This window comes from Peromyscus eremicus, chromosome 8a, assembly GCF_949786415.1.
Source record: "Peromyscus eremicus chromosome 8a, PerEre_H2_v1, whole genome shotgun sequence".
NCBI classification, from domain to species: domain Eukaryota; kingdom Metazoa; phylum Chordata; class Mammalia; order Rodentia; family Cricetidae; genus Peromyscus; species Peromyscus eremicus.
Window position 1 is genome coordinate 36,523,435 of NC_081423.1, and position 20,124 is coordinate 36,543,558.

Here is a 20,124-nt window from a genome sequence, read left to right on the forward strand (position 1 = left end):
TCCACTACAGCTAACTCAAGCACTTCGTGTTGACATGTTTTATAGATAAGACATTTAAGGCTCCAGAAGTGACCATCTGAGGCAGTGATTCTCAACCTGTGAGTCTCAACCTCTTGGGAAGGGACCGAACAACCCTTTCATAGGAGTCACTTGAGACCACTGGAAAACACAGATATTTACGCTATGAAACAGCAGCAAAAATAATTACATGGTAGCAATGAACACAATGTCATGGTCGGGGTCACATGAAGAGCTGTATTAAAGGGTCACAGCATTAGGAAAGCTGAGAACCACTGGTTTCAGGGCATGGGTATCAGACTACCAGACACATTTCTCATATCCTGCCTCACAGTCCATGCCATTACAGATTCCCTGTTGTTGGAAGTCATTTGCTCTGAGGACTTCTGGCACTAGCTACCAGTCAGACTGTGAGTTGCTAGTCTGCAGCAGGTGTCCTTAGGTGATTGACAGGGCCAGAAGCTCAGGACTGCCAAGCATGCCCACCCTATCTTCTCCAGGTGAAGAGAAAATGGGGGCATCCAAAGACTCTATAGAGTCTTTTCAGACTTTGTGGTCCACAAACTAAAAGCCACCACTGGATTGGCTCCATGACACAAAGCCAAGCATGGTCCCCTGACTGACACCTGCTGTAGCAGCCAAGGGACTGGATCATGTCCTTCCACAGCTGAAAGCCCTCAGGCTAAGGAAGGCCTTCCTTGGGGAGAGCAGCAGCAGAGCACACACTGGTACCTGGCTCTACCAACTCACTGTCATGTGATTCTGGGCAAAGTACTTCAACTGTGATTCCTCATCAGCAAGGAGAGTCCAGTGCTTACTTCAAAGGCTGCCGTGAGTTAAAAGTTCCTTAATGTGTCTAGCAAGAACACCTGACTCCTAACCAGTGTCATTACTAGACTTTATAGTTATGATGAGAGCAGAAGGTTTAGAGCTGGCAATCCAGACCCCATTCAGGACTTGTGCTGGGAAAGGGATCATCATGACTTGAATATTTGCTTGTAAAACAAAACGAAACAAAGTGGGGCCAGGCGTGATGTTGAACACCATGACTTAGGAGGCAGAGGTGGTCGGATTTCATAGGCCATCCAGGTACACATAGTGAGACCTTGTCTCAAATAAGCAAACCAAGTCACAACAGGAAAGCCCAGAAGTAGTTTATTGTGTCTTCAAGACACTACACTGTAGATTCCTCTCCCAGAGAAGGGTCTTTCAAAGGCAGGGAACTGGCATCCAGATGCGTGGCGGCTCACTTGTCATTTTCGTACATGGCTGGATTCTTCCTTTTGGACTGTTCAAACTCCTGGTTCCCCCATGTGTAGATCAGATAAAATGCTACAAATGCTGTAATAGTCAAGACAGTAGGCTGTGAGCACGTGGAACACATAATCCCTCAGCTCTTTTTTTGGGGGGTGCGGGGAAGGGAGGGAGATATGGTCTATGTAAACCAGACTGGCCTCAAACGAGAGGTCCACCTGTCTCTCTCATGCACCATTTTTGACTTTCAACTATTCTGCCTGCCCTTCTATTGTCCCTAGCTTTTAACTTTTTTGTTTGGTTTTGGAGACAGGGTTTCTCTGTGTAGTCTTGGTTGTCCTTGAACTCAGGGATCCTGCCTGTCTCTGCCTCCCAAGTGCTGGGATTACAGGTGTCTTTAGTTTTTTGAGACAAGGTCTCACTATTTAGCTGCCTGTCCTGAAACTCACTCTGTAGACCAGGCTGGCCTCCAATTCACAGAGACCCACCTGCCTCTGCCTCCTGAGTGCTGGGATTAAAGGCGTGACTGCGCGGCCTTTGCTTTTCATGTTTTATGAGTGTTTTACCTGTATGTATGCTTTGTGTACCACATGCATGCCCCATGACTGAGATAATAGAGTGTCTGATCCCATAGGACTGGAGTCACGGTGGTTGTGAATCACCATATGGGTGCTGGGAACGGAACCAGATCCTCTGAAAGAGCAGCAAGTGCTTTAAACTGCTGAGCCGTCTCCAGCCCTATGTTTTTGTTTTGTTTTGAGACAAGCTCTTACTATATGGCCCTTGGTAGCCTGAACTCTCTATGTAGACCTGGCTGGCCTCAAACTATGTAGACCCACCGTCTTCTGCCTCGGGAACGCTGGGATTAAATGCAGGCACCATCGCGACCAGAAACTACTTTTAATAAGTGGTTAAAAATGGTTACAATTACACATCTATTTTATAAGCAAACAAAATAAAGACGTCAACCCAGAAGATTTGGCCCTGACTTTCCTAGTCTCTCTCCTACTTAACACTAAATGAAAATTTTCATGAGATAACCGAAGATGAAATTCACCTAACATAAACTTCGCCATTTTAAAAGTACATTTCAAGTTGCTCTGCTGGCGCATGCCTATAATCCCAGCCAGCAGTCCCCAGGATCAGGCAGTAAAATCCCAAGTGTGAGGCCGGCCTGGGTTGCACAGCAAGATCGGGCCTCGACCTCACCAAATTCAAGTGCACCTTCCACGGGTTCTTGGCATATTCGCACTGCCATGAAACCGTCAGCACAATCGGTGCATATCTAACCCAAGACATTGCATCAGCACTTCATCACTGATAGTGGACAGCGATGACCTCAGAGGGAGACGCTGGAGTCATCCAAGTGACCTTAGGCCAGTCATTTCGATATGGGAAGAACTCCACGTCCGTGGAGGATGTTGGAAGGAAAGCTGCACGTCCCTCCCCTGCCCGCCCCGCACTCACGCGGAGCCACGCGCAGGATGCGCTCGCCAGTGCGGCGCAGCACGTTGGGGATGCCTTTGCTGAAGTAGTTTGGGAAGGCGCGCTGCTCAAAGGGCGACAAGCTGTAGGAGATCACGTGCCGCATCCGCACCAGCTTCCCAAACTCGCGGCCCATGGTGGCGGCGGCTCTAAGGAGGGAGGACACAAGCGTGGCTTAGGCCCACCAGGAACTCCCACGGCCCCGCACCGGCCCCTCGGTACCGGGTCACCTCTACTTACACCGCGCTGAGCCGCCCGGCTTCCAACGTCACTTCCGGAAGAAGCGGAAGCTGGTCCTGGAGATCGTGAAGTCATTTCCGGGGACTATCATTTTCTTTCTGTCTCCAGGGAGAGACGCCGTTGACCCGCCCTAAAGAGAAAATGGCCTGGGTGGGCGTGGCCTCCCGGGCGGGTGGGAGTGGCCGGGGGGGACCTAGAGGGAAGGGGCGGGGCTTATAGGTGCAAAAAGAGGCATCTGGGTGGGGCTTAACGGGGCGGGTGTGCCATACCGGGGCGTAGAAGGCGTGTGGGCGGGGCTTGGAAAGGAATGGGGTCTTGGTGGGTGCGTGGTCCGGGTTTTTGCGGAGCAATGGGTGGGGCTTAGGTGGATATGTCAGCGAGGCTCAGGCCTAGGGGGGACATGGGGCGGGGCCTATAGGTGCATAGGGCGTGGTTTATGGCAATGGGCGGGGTTTAGGAGCAAGTGAGTATTCCAAGACTGGTGCTTTCTGCTCAGTGCCTTTCTCTGGATACCAGGGCTGGAAGCTGCCCAAAGATGAAAAAAAGGGGTTTTGTCCTCCTGGCTGTCCCTTAGCGGAGGAGTGTCAGGTGTATGGATCCCCTTTTGGTTATGGGGATCCAAAAGCTGTTGTCAGACCCTCACTGACTACAGTACATAATTAGGGACATGGATCTAGGGCTTCCGTAAACGCTGCCTAGCAAGCCATTGGCACCCTGTAGACTTGTCGAGGATGTGACACTCACGTTTCTCCCAGTTCAGTTACAAGTCATCATCTCTCCGTCTGGCAGTTGTCAGACGCTGGTCGTGGTGGTGGGAGCCATGGAGGGGAGCGTTCTGTTCTGGCAGGGTGTGTCATGGAGCCCAGGCTCTTTCCACTCTCTAGGGAGCTGTTGGGTTTCCCCTAAAGTGCATTCTCCTAACTGATACTGTCCTGTGGGACTAAAGGACCTTTCTGTTCCTCCCAGTGCCTGTAAATGGGATGACTAGCCGTATATAATCTGGCAATCAAACTGGGGCGGCTTGGCAGACAGTGAGCTCCAGTTTTGCAAGAGTTCGGCTTTATTAATCTGGCATTGCACAAACTGATTTTGTATCTTGTGTTATGATTGTAGGCTGACTTTCTCCCAGAAGAAAGTCATCTTCTGAGGGGCACTTGGGAGTCCCTCCTTTTATGGTACCCCTGCCCCTGGTTTTCCTAAAACATTATCTATGCTCGTCTCAGCTCCAAAGCAGAAACACAAATACTTTAGTCAAGGACTAAAATACTGTAATGAATTCTACCATCTGTAGAATAAGTAAGACTTTCATTTAATAGCACTTGCAGATATCTCAAAACCTTTCAACCAGAGCATGATTACATGAATTGTAGGCCAAAACAAGGACATCAGGATATTGTACTTTTTGTTACATTTTAAAAATAATATTTTACACCTTGGATGTGGCTGAGCTGAGGCATACAGCCGGGAGATTCTGCAGGATCCGTGGCCTGGAGCATCTGAGTGGGGAACTCTTCAAGTCTGTGATTAAAAGGCCTCCAGTAAAACGACATTGCAAAAAATGGGAAAGGAACAGTATAGAAAGAGCAAAACAGGACTGGGCAGTGGTGGCGCATGCCTTTAATCCCAGCACTCGGGAGGCAGAGGCAGGCGGATCTCTGTGAGTTCAAGGCCAGCCTGGGCTACCAAGTGAGTCCAGGAAAGGTGCAAAGCTACACAGAGAAACCCTGTCTTGAAAAACCAAAAAGAAAAAAGAAAAGAAAGAGCAAAACAGTAGAAGAGGCAGAGCCTGAAGAATTTGTGGTAGGAAATGTACTGTAGAAAAAAATGCTGGACCGCCATGTAGTGAATGGGAAGGCGGAGTATTTCCTCAAGTGGAAGAGGTTCACAGATGCTGAGAACACTTGGGAGCCAGAAGAAAATTTAGATTGTCTAGAATTAATTGAAGCATTTCTTAGTTCTCCAAAAGCTGGTAAAGCAAAAGATGGTACAAAAAGGAAATCTTTATCTGACAGTGAATCGGATGATAGCCATCGAGGAAGAAGGAGCTGAGGCTGACAGACCCAGGGACTTTACCAAGGGTCCTGATCCTGAAGGAATAATCGGTGCCACAGCCAGCAGTGGGGAATTAATGTTTCTCAGGAAATTGAAGGACTTCGAGGAGGCACATTGGTGCTGGCAAAGGAGGCGAATGGGACATGAAATATCCTCAGATTGTCACTGCCTTTATGAGGAGAGACTGATGTGGCGTTCTTGTTTAGAAGATGAGGCACAATAATTGTTTGCGTGTGTGTGTGTGTGTGTGTGTGTGTGTGTGTGTGTGTGTGTGTATGCATATATAAAATCTGGATCTTGGCTTTTGAATTACTAGTGTGAAAAAATATTGTTCTAATGAAAATCGAGTTTGATATGCTGGTTTTGAAGTATTGACAGTAGTTGGGATATTTGTTCTACATCAAAAGGCACTGATTCCTTTGAGCAAATAAAAACTTTCTTTAAAAAATAAAATAAAATATGCATTTTGAATGCAAGGGGCACGGTGCACGCATGTGGGTATAGGTCAGAGGACACCCTGTAAGAGTCTCTTCTCCAGGAAAGGCACAAAGCTACACAGAGAAACCCTGTCTCGAAAAACCCAAAAAAAAAAAAAAAAAAAAAGAAGAGTCTCTTCTCACCTTCTACCGTGTGGCTCTCAGGGACTGAATTCAGGTCTTTAGGACTGAATTTTGGTCATTAGGCTTGGTGGCAGGTGCTTTTACACTCGGAGCTATCTTGCTGTCCAGATAGTTATTGTGGTGTTTTTTTTTAAATTTGTTTATTTTCATTTTATAATGGGTGTTTATATTCCTAAGGATGACAGAGAAAGGTGTTCAATGCCCTGGAAGTGGAGTTACAGATGGCCATGAATCACATAGTTTGTTCTGGGAAGAACAACCACTGTCCTTAACTGCTGAGCCATCTCTCAAGTCCCAGGATGTTGTATTTTTAAATCAGTCAAGATTAAACGTGATGTCTCTTTTTTAAATAGTTTATTTATTTATTTATTTATTTGGTTTTTCGAGACAGGGTTTCTCTGTGTAGCTTTGCGCCTTTCCTGGAACTCACTTGGTAGCCCAGGCTGGCCTCGAACTCACGGAGATCCACCTGGCTCTGCCTCCCGAGTGCTGGGATTAAAGGCGTGCGCCACCACCGCCCGGCTAGTTTATTTATTTTTATTATTTTATGTGTTGTTGTTTTGCCTGCATGTATATCTGTGTGAAGGTATCAGACCTCGGAGTTACAGACAGTTGTGAGCTGCTGTATGGGTACTGGGATTTGAACCTGGGTCCTCTGGAAGAACAGTCAATGCTCATTAACCACTGAGACATCTCTCCAGCCCCGTGATGTCTTCTTTTTATTTTGAGACATGGTCTCCATATTATGTAGCACTGGCTATCTTAGAACTCTCTCTGTAGACCAGGCTGGCCTTGAACTCACAGAGATCCACCTCCCTGTACCTCCAGAGCACTGGGATTAAAGATGTGCACCACCACACTCCCCCGCGGGCCCCCCCCCCCCCGTCCTCTTTTAAAGCATGCTGCAAGTAGCAGTTGTCTTGTGCCAACTTTCCATCCCCCACTAAGCCACCTGGGCAGGCTCAACAGCCTGACATCCCTCTGGAATTTCTGTATCCAGGGTTCCTTTCTGTGTCTCCACCTCACTATGCAGTAAGCAATAAGTCAGTACTAAGGAAGTGGGGGCTGGGAGATGGTGAATCAAGAGAAAAAACATACCTGATATTTCTGCAGTTACATCTCCAGCCCTAAGATATTCTGTTTTATAATTCTTCCGGTTTCTCTTGGGGTTTCAAGTAGTCCATGAGGGTAATGATACTTGGTGGGTTTGAAGTAAATGTCAGGGGAAACAGGGGGGCAAGGCTAAATAAGTAGATAAATCTGTGTCTAATGAGAACACATTGTATAAAAACCTGCTAACAGATGGCTGGTGTAGAGCTGATAAAATGACGTACAGCTAGGCATCCTTGAGGTCTGATTACAGACGTGAGGCTGGTTCTCCACGCCTAGATTTTATTTAAGGACCACACCGGGGCCTTCCCAGTCTTTAGAAAGACTGGCATGGGGAGATGCGTTCCCTCTTAGTTCTCCCAAGCCATGGCACTTCCCAGCAAATTCCTGTTTGGATTTTGCTGTTTTGCCTGGCTGTGTTTTCTTCCTAGCCTCAGCTCTCAGGCTTCTAGGGGAGAAGCCCAGACTGGAGCCAGTGCAGCTTTGGAGTCTGAGGCAGATCCTTGGTCCTTGCTGTTGCCTGGAGATGGGACCGACAGGTCAGACCTCTTGCCTCCCCTCTTTAAGGTCCTGTCTGATAGGCGAGGGGAGGCCCCTAAGCTGCAGCCCGACTCCAGAGCACTCTACTACATGAAAAAGCTCTATAAGACGTATGCTACCAAAGAAGGGGTTCCTAAACCCAGCAGAAGTCACCTCTACAACACTGTTCGGCTCTTCAGCCCCTGTGCCAACCACAAGCAGGCTCCTGGCAGCCAGGTGACAGGTGGGTGAGAGAAGATTGGTCAACTGGGTGGAGAGAGGAGAGGGGAGCGTCAATGTTTCTGTTACTAAAAGGAGCCAGGCTTTGATTTGGGTGTGTTTTTGAGGCAAGATCCTACCCTGTCACCCAGTCTATACTCAAACTCTGCATCCTCCTGCCTCAGCCCCTTGAGTACTAGGATCACGCAGGTTTACATCATCATTAGAATTTTATTTTGCATAATTCTCAGTATGCAACTGAAACAAATTTAGCACTTAATTTTTTTTGAGACAAGGTTTCTCTATGTAACAGTCCTAGCTGTCTTAAGAGAGAGAGGGGGAAGGAGAGAGAGAGGGGGAAGGAGAGAGAGAGGGGGAAGGAGAGAGAGAGAGGGGGAAGGAGAGAGAGAGAGGAGGGAAGGAGAGAGAGAGGAGGGAAGGAGAGAGAGGGGGGGAAGGAGGGAGAGGGGGGGAAAGGAGGGAGAGAGGGGGGAAGGAGGGAGAGAGGGGGGAAGGAGGGAGAGAGGGGGGAAGGAGGGAGAGAGGGGGGAAGGAGAGAGAGAGAGGGGGGAAGGAGAGAGAGAGAGGGGGAAGGGGAGAGAGAGGGGGGAAGGGGAGAGAGAGGGGGGGAAGGGGAGAGAGAGGGGGAAGGAGAGAGAGAGGGGAGGAAGGGGAGAGAGGGGGGAAGGAGGGAGAGAGGGGGGAAGGAGGGAGAGAGGAGGGAGCAAGAGAAAAAGGAAGAGAGAGAGAGATAGAAGGAAAGAAAGTAAGTTCAAACACAACAAAATTATTATACTAATTTCTTTTTTCTTTTTTTCAGTTTTTTCAATACAAGGTTTCTCTATGTAGCCTTGGCTATTCTGGAACTCGATCTGTAGACCAGGATGGCCTCAAACTCAGTGATCTGCCTGCCTCTGCCTCCCTAGTGCTGGGACTAAAGGCGTGTGCCACCACCGCCTAGCTTCAATTTTTTTTTTTCTAAGTTCTTGAATTCTTTTTTGGTATGGTGGTGCTAAGGATCAAATAGGGTTGGGGGACTCACATATGCTAGCTAAGCCCTCTGCTACTACATCCCTGGCCAGGAGCATTGATTATAGTGTGTGTGTGTGTGTGTGTGTGTGTGTGTGTGTGTGCGTGTGTGTGTGTGTGTTGGCCTAAGCCATCATTAGTTAAGAAAATAGTGTGGTTGGGCGGTGGTGGCACACTTTTTATCTCAGCACTCAGGAGGCAGAGGCAGGAAGACTCTGTAAGTTAAGAGGCTAGCCTGCTCTACAGAGCGAGTTCCAGGACAGCCAAGGCTACACAGAGAAACCCTGTATTGGGGGAAAAAAAAAACGAGAATGATAGATTTTTGATCTCTCTCTCTCTCTCTCTGTCTCTCTCTCTCTCTGTCTCTCTCTCTCTCTAACTGGCCTCAAACTTGCAGTGACCCTCCTGCCTCAGTCACCTTAGTGCTGGGATTACAGGCCTGTAACAGCACACTAGCCTGCACACTAGCTCAATATGTAAAGGCTAAAAGAGAGTAATGTCTTGAAAGGCCAGGGAAAGTAGCTAGCCATCTCTTTTTATTCCACCAAGCTGTTGGCCTAGCGCTGTGCCTAAAACCTCCCTTTGAGCCAGTGACAGACAGCTGTGATAAATGGGACATTTCCCTCTTGTTTGTTTTCCTGTGAGAGGAGAATTTCAGTCTCCATCTGGCACAGTACAGCCTTAAAAAAAAAAAATCTGTATGACTGAGATACGGTACAGTTTATGTTCGGTATGCCAGACACCCGGAGTTTGGCCTCCAGTATCAACAAAAGTCAGGTGAGGCATGGTTTCCCATGACTTTAATTCCAGCCCTCAGGAGTCAGGGGCAGGCCGGTCTCTGAGTTCAGGGCAGGGCCAGCTGGTCTACATAGTGAGTTCCAGGCCAGCCAGGGCTACCCGGTGAGACCCTGTCTCAACAACAAAAACACACGGAAAAACCAAACCTCAAAGTATTTGTCAACAATGAGAACGGTCTGGTAAGGAAGAAGTGGGTGCTTTAAAAACCCAAACAAACAAGAACTCCAGGGCCCTGGAGAAGGCTCAGTGGGTGAAGGCTTCCACCAAGCCCGATAACCTTAGTTCGGTTCCCAGGACCCATATGTCGTCTTTCTCCTCCATGTGTGTGCCACAGAGTGTGTGCCCATTGACTACCCCCCCCACACACACACCTTCGCCAACACAGTTCCGGCAGAGAGGAAACCATCATAACTGTGCAGGGCAGTTGTGGCTGTTAAAAGCCACGCCCCCTCCCCCCCACCCCCCCTCCCTCCCCCAGCCCGTGTTCCAGCAGCAATCATACCGCCTCCATTTGTTTCCAATCTCACGTGGTGAAATTAATGTGGCAGTCAAATGTTCGCAATTGACATGCTCCAGCCAGGCCTAGGGAATGTCGCTTCCGATGGTCTCCTGGCTGTGTCTGTAGGGATGGCACCAAAGGGAGACACTCTTGGTTGGGGTCTGAAACTGGGGGTGAAATGATGCGCTCTCCCTTCGCTTCTCCCGCAAAGCTGTTCTCACTTTTATGGCGATAAAATGTATTTGCATGTGTGAATTGGGGGTGGGGGGGTCATGTATGGAGGTCAGAGAAAAGCTTTCAGAAGTTGGATCTCTCCATCATGTAGATCCTAGGGTTCAAACTTAGCAGCCATCCTCCTCACTCACTGAGCTCTGCTCACTGACTGCCTCTCATTCTCATAGAGCCCAGGCTGGCCTTGAACTCAGCTTGTAGCCAAAGGGGCTATTGAACTCCTGGTCCTCTTATCTCTGCTTTCCAAGGCTCCAGGCGGGTGGGGGGGTGGGTGATTTTTGAAAGACAGTCTCTCGTGTTTCCAACCCAGGTTGACCTCAAACTTGCTATGTAATCGAAGATGGCCTTTACCTCCCAAGCACTGGGATTACAGGCTTGGGCTACAAGGCTAGTGTTGTCCCCCTGCCCCGTCCCCACCCCCACCCCCCACCCCCGCCACCGCCCCCGTGTGCGTGCGTGTGTGTGTGTGTGTGTGTGTGTGTGTGTGTGTGTGTGTGTCTCACTACATATCCCAGACTGATACCCAAACACACCTCCCCACCCAACTCAAGGCGTGACCACAGGCCCTCGCACATGCCGGGCAAGTGCTCTGCCACTGAGCTGCATCCCCAGACCCGCTGTATTTTCCTCATTAGCCTCTTCTTCCCTTTGTTTTTGAGGTTTAAGGAAGCAGGGGAGGAGAGGGAAGAGAAACTGCTTATGGCACGTCCTGATTCCTCCATCTCACTTCCTGCTCCCTGCAGGGCGTTGGCAAGCACTACTCACTGGTGGTTTCTCTTCTCAGGACCCCTGCCGATGGTGGACCTGCTGTTTAACCTGGATCGGGTGACTGCCATGGAACACTTACTCAAGTCAGTCTTGCTGTATACTCTGAACACCTCGGCTGCTTCCTCCTCCACCGTGACCTGTGTGTGGGACCTTGTGGTAAAGGAGCCCACGTCTTCCGGCAAGGCTCCCCCAAGAGTGCCATACTCCTTTACCTTGAAGAAACACAGATGGATTGAGATGGATGTGACTTCCCTCCTTCAGCCTCTGGTGGCCTCCAGCGAGAGAAGCATTCACATGTCTGTCAATTTTACATGCACAAAAGGCCAGGCCCCGGGGGACAGTGTGTTTAACATGCCTCTGTCAGTGCCTCCCTCACTCATCTTATACCTCAACGACACCAGCGCTCAGGCCTACCATTCATGGTATTCCCTCCACTCCACCTGGAGGCCTTCACAGCATCCTGGCCAGGGCAACGTGGCTGCCTATCCGGGGAAAGAAGAGGCTGCCGAGGTCGAAAGATCTGCCCGGCACCGTCGAGGGCAGAAAGCCGTCAGCTTAGAAACCAAGAAGCCACATCTTACGGCATCCTTCAATCTCAGCGAATACTTCAAACAGTTTCTTTTCCCCGAAAACGAGTGTGAACTCCACGACTTCAGACTGAGTTTTAGTCAGCTCAAGTGGGACAACTGGATCGTGGCTCCACACAGATACAACCCTAGGTACTGTAAAGGGGACTGTCCCAGGGCGGTCAGGCATCGGTACGGCTCTCCTGTACACACCCTGGTCCAGAATATCATCTATGAGAAGCTGGACCCCTCAGTGCCAAGGCCTTCATGTGTGCCTGGCAAATACAGCCCCTTGAGCGTGTTGACCATTGAACCCGACGGCTCCATTGCTTACAAAGAGTACGAAGATATGATAGCTACAAGGTGTACCTGTCGTTAGCACGGGCCCTCTACACCAACACCTTGAACCTGTCTGGCAGAGCCAACCCTGGGGGCTTTAGCATGCCTGGGCAGAGAGCTTCATGTGACCAATCGCTCCGTGGCACTCAGTGCACATTGTGTGAGGGGGGAGTGTGTGTGGGATGAGCATGTTGTGTGTAGCATTTCTGGGTGTAAAGGACACACACTGGTTGTTGCCACAAACCAAGTGAAATGTTTGTTTGGAGACCTCCCTTTTTCTTCTCTTCCCATGAGTGTTTTTGATGGACAAACTGATTAGCATAAGTCTTGAGTGGAACTGCAGTTGTGAACACTTTAGAGTGTGTGGTTTTATGTGACAGAAGACTGAATAAATTCCTGTTGATGGCATAAATTGTATGTGTTCTGCTAAAACATCACTTTTTTTGTTTCTTTGTTTTCAAAACAGGGTTTCTCTATGAACTCATCCTGTAGACCAGGCTGGCCTCGAACTCACACAGATCCGCCTGCCTCTGCCTCCCGAGTGCTGGGATTAGAAGCGTGCACCACCAGCTTCTAGCTAAAAAGATCACTTTCATATGAGCGATGGAGGACCCAGGAGGCATTTCTGGTAACCAACCTTGCCTTGACGTCGGCTCTTTTTCAGAGGGAGGAGAACTTTGTTGCTGAATCCTGGTGAAGACAGAGTCAGTGAGACTATATATGGGTAGGATGGATGGGCAGTGTCCACTGAGTGTGACTTGGATGCGTATTATGTTAATTCTGTTCAGGGCTGGCATACAGCAATCAGTTGAGTCACATAAAATAATATAACATATCCCATTCATTTAAGGGAAATTGGCTTTCTGTATTTTTTCCATGAAAACCTATGTTAACATTTGTGTGTGTGTGTGTGTGTGTGTGAGAGAGAGAGAGAGAGAGAGAGAGAGAGAGAGAGAGAGAGAGAGAGAGAGAGAGAGAGAGAGACTGACTCACAATATAGCCCCAGGCTACTCTGGAACTCACTGTGTAGACCAGGCTGGCCTCAAACTCAGAATCTGCTGCCTAAGTGCTGGGATCAAAGGTGTACACCACACCATGCCTGGCTTCAATGTTTATTGGTGTTTTGCCTGCATGTGTGTCTGTGTGAACTTATCAGATTCCCTGGAACTGGAGCTGCAGACTGCTATAAGCTGCCATGTGGGTGCTGGGAATTGAACCCAGGTCCTCTAGAAGAGCAGCCAGTGCTCTTAACTACTGCTGAGCCATCTCTCCAGCCCCATTGTTCAATTAAAAAATACTTTTGTTCTTTCACAATTTTATACAAGGTATAATGTACCTTGTATTGTATGCCCTAAGCTTTGGTTTTACTTTTGTTAGGGTGTTTTTTGGTTGTATGAGATAGGGTCTCATGTAGCCCAGGCTAGCCTCAAACTCACTAAGTAGCTAAGGACAATTTCTGGAGTCCGTTTTCTCTTTCCACCTCCATGTGGGTTTTGGAGTTTGAACCCAGAAGGTTCAAAGACTTGAAGGTCTTCAGTCTTGCACAACAAGGGCTTTACCCTCTGAACCTCTCATCAGCTCTGGGTTGAAGACTTTAAAAGTATTTTCATCTGCATATTTTAAAAACTTCTAGCCTGATAGAAGGAAGCCAAGGAAGTTTCGAGTTATTGTTTTTGTTGTTTGTTTTTGTCTTTGATGGCTTGCTTTTTGCCAATTTCCCTCAGTTCCTGCCTGGACTTCTTCCAGGTGGGCTCAGCTCCGCTCCTACCGAGTGAAGCTGTCAGTGAGTGTTTTGGACCCAGGGGCTTTTGTGAGGTTTTCATTGTGAAAGCGACATAGAGGTACTGATTTCTAAAATTTTTTTAGATTATTTTATTTATGTATCTGAGTGCTTTGCCCGCATGTATGTCTGTGCACTACATGCATGCCTGGTGCACGTGGAGTTTGGAAGGTGTTGAATCTCCTGGACCCGGATTTACTTGCTTCTGAGTCATCAAGTGGAAGCTGGAAGCCTCTGCAGGAGCAACAAGGATGGTGGAACCATCCATCTCTCCAAGAACTTCATGTTCTTTTTAGCTATTTTTATTTCATGTGTGTGGGTGTTTTGTCTGAATGTATGTCTGTACCATGTGTATGCCTGGTGCCCACAGAGAGCTATGGACCCCCTCAAAATGGAGTTACAGATAATTGTGGTCCATCCATGTGGGAGCTGGGACTCTAACCCAAGCCCTTTGGAAAAGCAGCCAGTGCCCTTAACCTCTGAGCCCTTGTCCCAGTTCCATTTCTGTTACCGTGACTAGTAATACAAACGAGATCTGTGTTTCATTTCTCTTGGATATACCCCTGGGAGAACTTCTGGCTTATGTAGTCTGTCCCATTTATTTATTTATTCATTTATTTATTTATTTATTTATTTATTTATGTTTTTCAAGACAGGGTTTCTCTGTGTGGTTTTGGTGCCTGTCCTGGAACTCACTCTGTAGACCAGGCTGGCTTCGAACTCAGAGATCCGTCTGGCTCTGCCTCTTGAGCGCTGGGATTGAAGGCGTGTGCCACCACCGCCCCGCATCCTTTTATTTTTGAGAAGACAGGGTCTCATTTATGTAGCCCTGGCTGGCCTTAAACTCAGAGATACCCATGCCTCTGCCTCCCCAGTATGGGGATCAAGGATGTGTGCCACCATACCTCCCGTAAACCACACTGGCCTCAAACTTAGGATCTTCCTGCCTCAGCTTCCCAGTGCTAGGACTATGGATATAAGCTGCCATGCAGCTACTGGACGTCTCTTTATCCATTGAGGTGTATGCTAACATGTAACTGGATGGTGTCTCTTTAGCCATTTGGGGACATGCTGGACTATTTTCCCAAGCAGCTGCAACAGTGTAGGAAGGTCTTGAGGTCCCTGCATCCTCTTACTCATGATGATGATGATGATGATGATGATGATGATGATTCCAGCCAGAGGCATGTAAACAGCATCTTAGTGTGGTTTGAGTTAGCATCCTCCTCAAGACAATGTTGGAGTGTCTCTGTGTGCCGTTATTAGCATATATCTCCTCTGGAGCTGGAGACTGCTGAGAGCCCTTATTGCTCTTCCAGAGGACCTGGGTTCAATTCCCAGCATCTGTGTGGGTTTGCTCACAGCCACCTGTAAATCCAGGGAATCCAACAGACACCTGTGGTTAAAAATAAAGTTTTAAAAAGTAATGTCAGGTTCTTTTCAGGCCCTTTACCTGCTTCCTAATTGGATCATTTGTATTTCTTTTATTAGTTGAATTCTTTATATATTCAAAGTATGGGTTCCAAAATTTCCCCAATTCTATGGGTTGTCTTTTCACTTAAATCTAAAAGGTAAATTTTATTATTATTTTTTTTCATTCTTGGTATCCAGAGAGCAGAGAGTCCAGAAGAGGGTGCTGGGTTTCCTGGAGCTAGAGCTGGCACCGTGTGCGTGCTGGAAACTGAACCCAGGTCCTCTGGAAGAGCGACCAGTGTGCTTACTGCTGAATCATCTCTCCAGCCCCTGTATTTGCACTTTTCTGTTATTTGTTTTGTTTTGTTTTAGAGACAGGATCTCTCTACAGAGCCCTGGCTGTCCTGGAACTCACTATGTAGACCAGGCTAGCCTTGAACTCAGAGATTCTCTGCCTCCTGAGTGCTGGAATTAAAGGCATATCCACCTATGCAGGGCTATCTTTTTTTAAAGTTATGTTTATGTAATCTTGGTGGCGCACATCTTTAATCCAGCACTCAATTGGCAGATCTGTGAGCTGGAGGCCAACTTGGTCTACACAGTGAGTTCCAGACCAGTCAGAAACACATAACGAGACCCTGTTTCCAAAAAATACACTTCCTCATTGTGTGTACGCATGTGTGTGTGGGCATGCCCATGCCATGATGTGTGTGGTCAGAGGGTAACTTTCAGGAACCGATTCTCTCCTTCCACCTTTTGGTCCCAGGGTTCAAACCAAGGATTGTCAGATTTGATGATGGGTGCCTTTACCGGCCAAGCCACCTCACCAGCCCGCTTCTCACTTTTTTGTGATAAAATACATATTATAACAATTTACCGCATTGTCCATATTTAAGTGCATGACTCAGTGGCATTAACTGGCATTCACACCGCCCAACCAGCACCACCATTTCCAGAAGCTCCCCTTCAAACCAGACATCACTCATGAAGTGCTAGCCTGCCCTGCTAAGCCCCATTCTGCGCTGTCTATGAATTAGCCTCTCCTGAGATCTCCTACACATGTTCACACTCAAGATTTGCTCTTTGGTATCTGTCTTATTTTACTTAGTGTAATATTTTCAATGTCTTATATATCAACACTTTTAGGCAGAAAGGGGAGTTGAGATAGGGTCTCATGTAGCCCAGGCTGGCCTCCAACTTACAATCTTCTTCTTGCCTCAGCCGAGTTCAGATTTATCCTGGGCTGCCAAGTGACTCTGAGGATAACCTGGCCTACATGAGACCCTATCTCAAAACAACAAAATTAGAATTCATTTGGAAACATAGTTGTGTTCATATCCCAGGGCAGTGTGACTCTTTGGGGGCTGTTGCAGCTCATGACAACAAACTTTCAAGTTTCTCATACACTTGAGGGGGGCTCACTTCCCTATCGTCTCCCTCTGCGCTAACCCTGCTTCAGTTACTCTTCTCAAAGCCACCACTGTAGAAAACGGATGAGAACGGACATCGGAGATTTAAATCTGAAATTCAAGGAGGAAGCTTCAGCAGCCTTAAATAGATGCCCTGGGTTCTGGTATTTAGTCCAGATGAGATAAGCCGTCACCTCACTGAGCCGAGGGCCTTGGAAGGCAGAGGGACAATGCTCAGGGATGGAGCCGCTGGTACCTCCAGTTTCCTGCTCTTATCTGTGTGGGAATGCTTTGTGTCAACTGGAAGGGCAGCGGCTAGGCTAGTTTAGGGCTCACTGCAGACAGCCTGTGGGGAAAAGGAGAAAGTGTTCAGTTACACAGAGAAGGGGCACAGGACGGGCTTGGGAAAGGGACGGAGCTTCTGTGAACGTTCCTGTAAGCATCTTTCATTTTAACTTTGTAGCAAGTCATATATAAAATGACAAAGTGAAATTAAAATGTTTATTTGTTTGGGTTTTTTGTTTATTTTATTTTTTTGAGACAGGGATTCATGTAGCCCAGACTTGTCCTGGAAGTCCCTCTGTAGCCAAAGATGGTCTTTACCCATCATGCCTCCACCTCCCAAGTGCTAGGATTACAGATATGTAATCCACACACTGGACTGGATATTAAATATTGTTGCCTGTCGTGGTATTAGTCCTTTATAGTCCTTTAATCCCAGCACTTGGGAGGCAGAGGCCAATGGATCTCTGAGTTCAAGGCTAGCCTGGAGTGAGTTCCAGGACAGCCAGAGCTACAGACAGAAACCCTGTCTTGAAAAGTCAAAAAAAAAAAAAAAAAAAAAACTTTAAATATTCTTTTGAAGATGTCAGTCCCTCAAGTATTTCTTAGGTATATTAAACTGGCCGAATAGAGACAATAGCAAGACTTTCTACCTTACTCATTAACTGTTCCTTCAAAAACAAAAACAAAACCCACAAAACTCTATCAAGGAATACATATGCCTCATCCTTCACCAGAGTGGAAGAGTGGAGCTGGGTCTCTTCATATGGGAGGAAGCCGCCTCAGCCTCAGGTTCGATCGTGCCCCTCATCCATGTCTGAGAAGCGTGCTCCAAGCCCCACAGTGGAAGACTCAGTCCGCATGCACCACTGAACCCTGTGTGAGCTGCAAGATTTCCATATTCGTGATAATGCTTAGGTTTGGGTTTTTTAAAAAATATTTTTGCATATATTTGTAGGGGAGGGGTGTGCCATTGTGCACACACACAGCATAGAGGATGCTTGCTGCAGTCTGCTCTCTTCAATGAGGGCTTTGGGCTGAACTCCGGTCATCAGGTATGGCAACAAGCACTTCTACCTTCTAAGCCTTCTCACTGGTTCATAATACTAATTTTAAAACAAAATCAGGGGCTGGAGAGATGGCTGAGCTGTTAAGAGCACTAGCTGCTCTTCCAGAGGACCTGGGTTCAAATCCCAGTACTGACATGGCAGTTCACAACTGTCTGTAACTCCTGTTCCAGGGGATCTGACACTCTCAGACATACATGCAGGCAAAAACACCAATTCACATAAAATAAGAGTAAATCATTATGAAAAATTTTAAATCGATTTAATTTTAAGTATGTGTATGTGTGTGTGTGTCTATGTATGGGTATGTGTACTTGGGTGTAGCTGCCCAGAGAATCCAGAAGAGGTTGTTGGATCACCTGGAGCAGTGTGCACTCTTAACTGCTGAGCCAGCTCCCAGGCAGATAACACCAAATTTAATGTTCAATTCAAATGAGGCACCATAGCCAGGAGGTGGTGGCGCACACCTTTAATCCCAGCATGTGGGAGGCAGAGGCAGGCGGATCTCTGAGTTTGAGGCCAGCCTGGTCTACAGATCCAGTTCTAGGACAGCCAGGGCTACACAGAGAAACCTTTTCTTGAAAAGCAGTAAGTGAGGCAGAGTGACATAGTAAGAGATGGGCAATAATTTCTAGTAAAATAGAATTATTATTAGGATAGAGTGATCACTCAGCAGATAGTAGCATTGCTGCTCTTCAGAGAACCCGGGTTCTATTCCCAGCACCCACACAGCATCTCAAACCATCTGTAACTCCAGTTCCAGGGGATCCAATGCCCTCTTCTGGACATGTGGTACATGGACATACATGCAGACAAAACACCCATACACACAAAATAGAAATAAATCTCAAAAGACTTTCTAAAAATAGGGTTATAACTATATTCTGTAACAGCAACGTGAACCATTCTGTCTCAGGTGCCAGCTCAGTTCACTGTTGCTGTCCTGTTGTTTTCCTTGAGGAATGTTTACTTTGTCACCGCTCCAAAGAGCAAGAGAGGCAGGGAATGCAGTCAGGTCTAAGAAGCTACCAAGTGTCTGTCTCCCGTAAGTGAAAAGGGGAACACTCTTGACTTAAGGAAAGAATCACTTGCTAAGGTTGCTAAGACCCATGGTAAAAAACAGTTCTTCCATATATGAAATTGCAAAGGAGAAAGTCATACTAATTTTCTGTTTGCAGGTTTTGGGGGCGGGGAGTGGAGGCCAGAGGGCAGTGCTGGGTATCTTCGGTCCTTCTCTGTCTTCAGAGACAAGGTCTTCCACTGAACCTGATTCTGCTGCCTTGGCTGTCCAGGAGCTCCACCTGCCCCTGCTCCAGCTTTGGGGTTAGAGGTGTAGGCCACTGAGCCTGGCTCTTCCCACAGATGCTGGGGCTGGAATTCAGGGCCTCAGACTTACACAACAAGTACTTTCACTGTCTGAGCCATCTTGCCAAATGCTGGGGTTTTTGTTTTGTTTTTTCAAGAAAGAGTTTCTCTATGTAGCCCTGGTTGTCCTGGAACTCACTCTGTAGACCAGGCTGGCCTCAAATTCGGAGATCCGCCTGGCTCTGCCTCCCGAGTGCTGGGATTAAAGTCATGCACCACCGCCTGGTCTGTTCTGTTTTGCTTTTGAGATCAGTCTTACTCTAAAGTTCAGGCTATGTAGCTCAGGCTAGTCTCTAGCCTCAGCCTCTGCAGTGCTGGGATTACAGTTGTGCCACCCCCACCCCCACCCCGCCGACGCCACCTTTAATTGATGCCAACTTTGTTACCTTATTGACTAGCAGTCACTGAAGCCAAATTGTGGATAAAGAGGACGATAGAGTTACCCAACATGCACAAGGCCTTGGGGTCTAGTCTCTGCAACACGGGAGCTACATGAGATGGCTTACACCTGTAACCCCAGCATTTGTGGAGTGGAGGCAAAGAGGATCAGAAGTTCAAGGTCATCTTTGGCTCCATGGTGATTTCAAGGCCAGCCTGGGAATCCATGTGACCCTATATTTTAGAAAGGGGAGTGGGGCTGGAGAGATGGTTCAGCAATCGGGGACACTTGCTGCTTTTTCAGGGGACTTGAGTTTGGTTCACAGCACCCACACCAGGCTGCTTACAACCACACGAAACTCCAGGTCTAAGGGATCCAGTGTCTTCTTCTGGCTCCTGAGGGCACCCACAGACATGTGGCATACACCCACACAGAGATACACACATATGCATAAATAAAAATCTTCAAGAAGGGGGAATTACTCTATTGGTCATTTTTTTGTTAATAAGACCAGGATTATTTCAGTGTCTATCAGGAGAACAAGATTTAAAATTTTATGTGGTATAGGAGTTTGACCTGTCTGTGTACCATGTGTGTACAGTATCTGCAGAGACCAGGAGAGGGTGTCAGGTCCCCTGGAATTGGAGTTACAGATGGTTGTGAGTCACTATATGCGTGCTTG

At 47.7% G+C, this 20,124-nt stretch overlaps 2 protein-coding genes across 5 annotated transcripts; one reads left to right on the forward strand and one right to left on the reverse strand.

Annotated features, from left to right (window-relative positions):
• Positions 1-1,158: 1,158 nt before the first annotated feature.
• On the reverse strand, positions 1,159-3,131 carry LOC131916022 (cytochrome b-c1 complex subunit 8). The gene is made up of 3 exons (XM_059269325.1): positions 2,998-3,131; positions 2,740-2,906; positions 1,159-1,359 (listed from the first exon to the last, which is right to left on the reverse strand). The coding sequence occupies exons 2-3, from the start codon at positions 2,891-2,893 to the stop codon at positions 1,265-1,267; spliced, it is 249 nt and encodes an 82-aa protein (XP_059125308.1). The 5' UTR covers positions 2,894-2,906; positions 2,998-3,131; the 3' UTR covers positions 1,159-1,264.
• A 6,686-nt stretch (positions 3,132-9,817) lies between these two features.
• On the forward strand, positions 9,818-12,159 carry Gdf9 (growth differentiation factor 9). Of its 4 annotated transcripts, none has more exons than XM_059269327.1 (3): positions 9,818-9,965; positions 10,385-10,461; positions 10,859-12,159. In XM_059269327.1, exons 1-3 carry the CDS (start codon positions 9,934-9,936, stop codon positions 11,785-11,787), a joined length of 1,038 nt encoding a protein of 345 aa, XP_059125310.1. In that variant the 5' UTR covers positions 9,818-9,933; the 3' UTR covers positions 11,788-12,159. The 4 variants fall into 4 exon arrangements, with proteins under 4 accessions (XP_059125310.1, XP_059125312.1, XP_059125313.1 ...); XM_059269329.1 differs by having other exon boundaries at positions 9,851-10,002; XM_059269326.1 differs by having other exon boundaries at positions 9,865-9,961.
• Positions 12,160-20,124: the final 7,965 nt, after the last annotated feature.

Bases quoted from the DNA above. Each gene is read 5' to 3' on its own strand.
- LOC131916022 (XM_059269325.1), bottom strand. From the start codon at position 2,893: ATGGGCCGCGAGTTTGGGAAGCTGGTGCGGATGCGGCACGTGATCTCC. The intron at 1,360-2,739 runs GTGAGTGCGGGG...TGACTATTACAG, and splicing joins CATCCTGCGCGTGGCTCCGC to CATTTGTAGCATTTTATCTG.
- Gdf9 (XM_059269326.1), top strand. From the start codon at position 9,897: ATGTTCGCAATTGACATGCTCCAGCCAGGCCTAGGGAATGTCGCTTCC. The intron at 9,962-10,384 runs GTCTGTAGGGAT...TTTCCAACCCAG, and splicing joins TCCGATGGTCTCCTGGCTGT to GTTGACCTCAAACTTGCTAT. The intron at 10,462-10,858 runs GCTAGTGTTGTC...TTCTCTTCTCAG, and splicing joins TTACAGGCTTGGGCTACAAG to GACCCCTGCCGATGGTGGAC.